The sequence below is a fragment of the Pinus tabuliformis genome, chromosome 4_1, assembly GCF_031772625.1.
Source record: "Pinus tabuliformis cultivar Carrire ecotype Pingquan chromosome 4_1, CPIR1, whole genome shotgun sequence".
Classification (NCBI taxonomy): domain Eukaryota; kingdom Viridiplantae; phylum Streptophyta; class Pinopsida; order Pinales; family Pinaceae; genus Pinus; species Pinus tabuliformis.
The window spans coordinates 287,735,496-287,742,606 of record NC_142303.1 but is presented as its reverse complement, the minus strand read 5'-3'; the positions used below and the strand labels follow the sequence as shown (position 1 = coordinate 287,742,606).

At 37.0% G+C, this 7,111-nt stretch overlaps 1 protein-coding gene across 2 annotated transcripts; it reads right to left on the bottom strand.

The window, feature by feature from the left end:
* Nucleotides 1-913: 913 nt before the first annotated feature.
* LOC149175391 (uncharacterized) lies at nt 914-5,492 on the bottom strand. Of its 2 annotated transcripts, XM_089422814.1 has the most exons (4): nt 4,936-5,492; nt 2,438-2,513; nt 1,308-1,403; nt 914-1,104 (listed from the first exon to the last, which is right to left on the bottom strand). In XM_089422814.1, exons 2-4 carry the CDS (start codon nt 2,503-2,505, stop codon nt 936-938), a joined length of 333 nt encoding a protein of 110 aa, XP_089278940.1. In that variant the 5' UTR covers nt 2,506-2,513; nt 4,936-5,492; the 3' UTR covers nt 914-935. The 2 variants fall into 2 exon arrangements, with proteins under 2 accessions (XP_089278940.1, XP_089278941.1); XM_089422815.1 differs by lacking the exon at nt 4,936-5,492 and having other exon boundaries at nt 2,438-2,838.
* Between the last annotated feature and the right edge of the window lie 1,619 nt (nt 5,493-7,111).

Below are 7,111 nucleotides of genomic sequence, written 5' to 3'. Positions count from 1 at the left end.
TGGTTTAAGTACACTGGGAATTAGTGACCAAGTCTCATCAATACCTCCTTCTCTTTCCATTCAGGATTGCCTCCAATAATAAGTTAAACATAGTGGAGATTAAGTTAAAAAATAATGGCATATGTGTGTCATGGATGTTACTAAAAATTATCCATAACAAAACTTAACAACTTCTGGTTCAAAGGGCAGGAATTCTTTAGTCTCATTCACCTTAATTTAACTAACACTCGGAAGTGTGAATTGGCTGTAACAACTCCACACATTTTTAGAGTCATGGGGAGATGTTTTATGTTGATTAATTTTTCCTGTGATTGCATTCATAAAGTTGGTGAAAAAATAGATACGGGAGTTGAAGGTACATCTTTTTCAAATGACTATGTATTAGCTGAAGGTACAGTAGCTAAACAGGGGAGATTGTGGAATCCATAAGAAAGTCATAATATGCAAGAAATTGAAGGGCTATTTTTGTAAAAAAAATAAAAAACAACCATGTTTAGATAATCTTCGGCAAAATCACATAACCAATCTTTTGTCGACGCGCTTCGAACCAATCAGTGTGGTTCATCGTCAGGACAAGTTGAAGAACCAATCCGGCTTAGCTTGTTTAAATAGAGTGTGCAGAGACTCAATTTAGCTGTTGGCAATATAGCCGTTGGAGTCTCTGCACACTCTATTTAAACAAGCTAAGCCGGATTGGTTCTTCAACTTGTCCTGACGATGAACCACACTGGTTGGTTCGAAACGCGTCGACAAAAGATTGGTTATGTGATTTTGCCGAAGATTATCTAAACAATGTTATGGATCACAGAAGTCTAAATTCCTTAAAAAACAACCATGCAGAAACAAATTGAACCATTTCACATCCTGCTCACAAACTCAAACTAAACAATTTTTAGACTCGTTCCTTCTGTTAGTGGATATCACAATGAGACTTTTCATAACATTAGATACCTCAGTGTCAGTGTCATAAACTTCTGTACTACATCGTATTGCACTTGCAATCTTTGCAACCCTATCAATGACCTTAGGAGTATCCCGGACAACAACAGTTCCTTCAGGCTAAGAATTCTATCCATTTCAATCATCAAATCAACAAGACTACATCTGTAAGCATAAAATCCAAAACCAATGAGTAAGTAACACATGAACTTTAACATGGAACTAAAAATGATGATTGAAGAATGCCTATCACAGAGGAGGAGAGATATCATTCTTTAGACCAAGGTTCATGAATATAAACAATATAAAGTGATAGGTTCAGGAATCTGAAGAAAACCCAAAAGCCAAATGGAGGATCAGAAAGGCACCTGTTTCCACCTCTACTCAGATCTCTTATTAGAGATTCAATGCCAATTGCATGAATAAAATCATATGTTCGAGGGTAAGAAGAGAAGGCCTCACACCTGCCAAATCACATTTCTAGTCATAGAATATTCAATGATATTTCCATCATCACCATCCTATTAAACTTGTGCCCAGAGTCCCCTGATCTCTCTAGAAAATAGTTAAATATCATGTAAATCTGAAGATGCCATAGTTCCCGGAGCACCTTGATAACCAGAGAGAATTCACCATAATTCAAGTACATACTATTCAAATTGTATAGACGTGTTCTTGCTTGCATTCTCCCATCAAAAGTTGAAACAAACCAAGGAAATCCATGGGCATCAAATATTCCCATCTTATGGTACTTGAGATGTTGTTCCAAGAGCCAACCAAACTTAACTAGAACCTTGATTTGAAATTAATCGTCACTTGTTGCAAAAGGTGAACTAGAGTATATTAGTTAAAGCACTAAATTTTCCTCTTTTATATAGGGAATCTCATTTCCATATTAAATTCTAGAGTATCTTCGACAGTTTATAGACTAAAAGCTAATATGAAATTTGATTTTAAGTCTAAGCAAATAGGAAGACAGAAAATGTAACATTAAAATCTCAGAAAACGGATAAAGATTTTCTTGGACAAGCTCCACAGGATAAGGAGCTTTGGGTGAAGCAAGATAAATATTAGAATTGCCATAAATTGACTTAACCAATTTAGGCGACAAACTATCACTGCATGTACGTTCTAGTCTGTAACATCCCTATCTGGTGTCATTGAAAAAGTTTGGAATATATTTGATCAAATTGCTACTCCCAGCATGACACATCCCATCTACTTCAAGCCAAAAACTATTGTTTCTGCTTAACATCATTACCTTGTTATGATTTTTAAAAGCCAACCACACATTGAAATCATAATCAAACAAGTAATCTTCACCTATTTCTTTCAGGTCAATTTGCCCAACTTTGTAATTACTTGCACCATCACCAACACTGGCCAATTAAGGCCAATAATTATTTTAATACCAATGCACATCATTTCATATTGGTTACTCTCCCTGTGATTCTACCAACATATAGAGAAACCAACAAGAATGCAGCAAAAAAGTTACCTTGGATCGAATTCAATTTGGTTTCTGTAACACTGTACTTTAATCACTGCAACAGTGAGAGTCAACATTTGGTATTCTGCAACACATTAAATCATTATTACCATTAGCCATAAAATGTTGGGTGCCCCATCATTCATGTCAATAACAAAAGTAGCAGTTGAATAACATATTACATGCCACTCCTAAATTGGTTCATCATCCTCCATGCATCTGCATTTTCCTGTCATTTTTTTAAAAACACTAATATCAGTGCTTTATTAGACTTCTCTTCCTACATTGTTCCTTAATAACCTTTTGACATTAATCATCTCTTGTCCAGAATGGTGATCCAGGGCATATTAATCCAAGCACTGAAATTTCTGATTTTATGTGGTAAATCTCACTTTGGAGGAATTGAAATTTCATATTCTCTTCCATTGCTAGAGAATATTCAGCATTTTAAAGACAAAAAGTTGGCATGCAAAGGAAAACAAAAAAAATTGCAGTTAACAACATATTAAACACCAGTCCAAGTTTGTCAATCATCCTCCATGCATTTGAATTTTCCTAATGTATTCTCAAACCCATTAATGTCAGTACTTCACTTAACTATTCCTCACACATTGTTTTGTTTTTCCATTAATTTAATCATCACTTCTCCACCAACCAGCTCAGAAATTTGTAAAATAATGTAGTCTTCTCCATTCAATATTACAGCATCCAAATATGCCAACATATCCATGTCAATAACAAAAGTGCTAATTAACAACATTTAACACACCACTCACTTTTTTTCATCATCCTCCATGTGATTCTATTTTCCTATCATATTTTCAAACCCATTAATCAGCATTTCACTGAACTTATGCTCCTAGCACATTGTTCAGTCATTACATTCTATCAGATTTTCCTATATTGCCATTAATATTCTCTTGTCCAAAACACCATTTGAAAACCAGCTATGCAATTAAAACAGTTAAATATTAATGGACAGAGATCTTAAAAATTGCATGGGATTGAAGTATGGTCTTAAAAACAGGAACTGGGCTTTGAACTGGCCAGCTATCTAACTGGGTTTCAAACGGGAAACAGAATCAATGAACCAGAGTTGAAAAAAATACATAAAATGATTAGTTTTTAATGAAAAAATCACTTTAAGATTTAATATGGAAAAACACTTGTCCTTGTGGCTGTCCTGAAGGAAAACTCAGACCACTTGTATGCATTCAGAAAATAGTTATTTTGGGTTCAAATTGGGTGTAAGTTTCCCAGGCAACGTGAATACAGTATTACAGTATACCCACTACTAAATTTTCAGCATATAAACAGATAAATATACAAATAATGCAAATCTAAATTGTGACATAAATTTCCTTGCGAGTCAATTGCATTAAAAGATGCCTTGGTTTTAGCAAATAAATGACACCTTTTCAAGTGCATGTAGCACAAACAGCTGGCTGTAAAATTTCCAAGTCTTTTTGGTGTAAAAGTGATGGTTATGTTCTAAACTTAGAATATCTGTGTAAACAAAGATAACAACTCAAATCTAAAGCACTATGACCAACATACAAGTACAGACATGAATGCTGTTATGTAGATGCAAACCGATTCTTTTAAGCATTTTGTCAATAGTTTTCATTCGAAGACATAACAACTTCAGAGATATAAATTTTGACTCTCGAGTCATAATTAAGAGAGGATTGTGATTTCCATGCATTAAGAAAACTTCATAACTATTTACTGTGCATCTATAGTCATCATCAAAATAATAAACCTAAGTCTGTTGTGCATGTACAAGAAAATTCATTCAGAAATTTCATAAAAATTTAAGTCTCATGTCCAGTCAGTTAGGGCCAGTTTGTACTGGTTAGGTACCGGTCTGGTCAGCAGGCTGGTTCAATACCATGCCCAGTGCAACAGGGCAATTTGAGCAGTTCCGATTTGGGCAGGGCCTACACATGAAAAAGCATTCAAACAATTACATTGCTTTCTGATGTTGAATAATAAGACCCTAGTTCCTGTTTCTACTCAGACAAACCAATAGAACACTTGCACGATAAACATAGGATTAACACCCAGGGGGGTCTATAAAAAATTCTCCAAACCTAAAGCTAAATTACTGGCACTTTTCGTTGTCTAAGACTGAGAAAGGGAAGCAAAAACACAGACTGGAATTTCAAATTGTAAACAATGAAAAAACATGGAAAGTTTTACTTCTACTGTCATTTCAGTGATCACTAAACAACCTCCTCCAATCTCTTAACAAGACCCTCAAGTTTGTCCAAGACTTTTTAGTGATTGTCCTGCCATATCTCTCAACATGGTTCTCAAAGGTAGAGTGCAATACTAATATGGAAATATGCATGGGTGATGAAATTTCTTGAAATAAAGATGCACATTCAGCACCCAGAAGCATTGGAACCCACAATGGCAAGCTCACATATAGGGCAGAGATTTCCTTGTATGACTGGAACAAAGCATGTTGTACAATATGGACAGGACACATCCTTCTGACTGACCATGGTATATAGGTGTAAAAGTTGCTGCACCACCAACAAAAGGCTTTCTGAAGTCAAAGTCATAATTCAGTTTTTTGGCATCCTGCAGCTGCTTCTCACATGCCTGCAGAACTTGTACCTTTGTTGAATGGTTTGCAGGGGTTCACTTTCCAATAGTCATGAAGCAAAGTTAGCTGCTGTACTGAAGCTCCCTCCTTTATAACAAACACCCATGGTATTCAGCAAAGCCAACCTCAAATGGAATTTTTGAAGGTTGCTATGACTAAAATAAACTGCGAGCTCTTTCTATTGAACAGTTTCATCCTTAACTTCCTTTCCTTTGACTTGCATCTGAAGACCCAGAACACAACTGCAAGCTCACATATAGCACATATATTTCCCTTTATGATTGGAATAAAGTGTGGTGCACAATATGGAAAGGACACATACTTCTGACCACAGTATACAGGTGCAAAAGTTGTTGCAAAAACAACAAAAAGATTTCTGAAGTCATAATTCAGTGTTTTTAGCATCCTGCAACTGCCTCCCACATGCCTACAGAACTTCTTGTGCCTTTGTTGCATGGTTTGCACCAGGCTCATTTGCCAGCAGTTATCAAACCAAGTTAGTAGTTGTGTTCCCTGGCAAACACCTATGGCATTCGGCAAAGCCAACCTCAAATGGACTTTTTGAAGGTTTCAATGAGTAAAATAGGCTGCAAGCTCTTGCTGTTCGACAGTATGATCCTTAACTTCCTCTTGACCTCCATTTGAAGACCCGGAACACATTCTTTAGCAATTCCAATCAATTTCTTCACCTTCTCAACTTCTTAAACGGAATCTACATCAATAACTGGAATTGTGTGCAAGATGGTAAGAAATTTCACTAAACTTCCCATCTGTTGTGGCTTTGTAAGCTAGTCTAAGTTTCTCATCTAATAAAAAAAGTTTAAATATCAAAGCTCATGGACCTCTGAAATTTGAGCTAGCAGTCTCACTCCAGCCTCCCTCTATTGCTAAGAAGACCACAGAGAAGAAACAAATGCAAGAAGGTATGGCTGCCCATGTAAAGATCCAAAAACAAAGGTTTTAATTTTTAATGGAGTGAAATTCTTAATACCAAGTTGTTGAGAGCTGCATCGCCATATTAATGTTACGGGTAGCTGCATTCTCACCTGCGAGAAAAGATTTTCCGTATCCAGATTTAAATTACTGGCATACAAGGTGATGGCATAACTAATGAAATTATGATTTGTAGCTGCAACATTCACAGCTTAGGCATCTACAGGTAGCTTCAAATCTTTTAAATCCCATCCTACCTCATCTTCATTGTCTCCTCTCACTTCTCTATCATCGATCACTACAACCTCGCCATTTTGTTTTTCAACTCCAGAAGTGTCAAGGTCTTAACCCCTCATGGGTCGTGGCTCTACTAGTACATTTACAAATTAGATTGCAAAGGTGCTTCAAAAACAATACATTAAGGAGAAGAGAAAGGGAGAAAGTTCAAACCCCACCGCCAACATCCAAAGCTGTCCTGATGGTTCCACCATGTAAATATTGTTTCAGCTTCTGAATGTATTGTATTGCTCCATCGGGAAACATGGTGCCACCACCTGGAAATATGAAGTAAGGTCCTTCTGCCTTCATCCAGCCCTGATGCCCTTTCTGATCTGCAATCTTGTTATGGGGCATATTGCTATGCCATATCTACCATGCAAGTTTAATCAAACAGCAAGATTTAATAACAGATTTTAAATTAAGCTATTCTGCAGTACCCAAGATTGAGTCAAGTCTTTGATGCATGATTTTTGGCAGATATCAAAATGACATCGGGAGATTTTGATCTTAAGGAGGGCAGTGCCTCTCTCTGTAAACATTTCTTTCTCTGGTGAAATGGCTACTCCGTCTGTAAACATTTCTCTCTGGTGAAATGGCTACTCCGTCTGTAAACATTTCTTTCTCTGGTGAAATGGCTACTCCGTTGTGGATCTTCGCAAGAACAGTAATGGACGGATTCCAAGAGGCAGGCCTCCACTGCTGCCTCCCCTGATTCAACCACTCCGAGAAAGAATTCTCTGTGCTGGGGATCTCCATCTCCGTCCCTTCCCCCGCTCAGCACCAATTCTTGTCTCCCCGATGCAGCAAACGAATCTCCCAGTGGAGTAAATAGGCAGAGGAAAAATACGAAGACCGCC

What these genes read in the sequence shown, in the direction of transcription:
- LOC149175391 (XM_089422814.1), bottom strand. Translation starts at nt 2,505, where the DNA reads ATGTTGACTCTCACTGTTGCAGTGATTAAAGTACAGTGTTACAGAAAC. An exon ending in CAAATTGAATTCGATCCAAG is followed by an intron (nt 1,404 to 2,437) that starts GTAACTTTTTTG and finishes GTGATTTGGCAG; the next exon opens with GTGTGAGGCCTTCTCTTCTT. An exon ending in CTGAGTAGAGGTGGAAACAG is followed by an intron (nt 1,105 to 1,307) that starts GTGCCTTTCTGA and finishes TTATGCTTACAG; the next exon opens with ATGTAGTCTTGTTGATTTGA.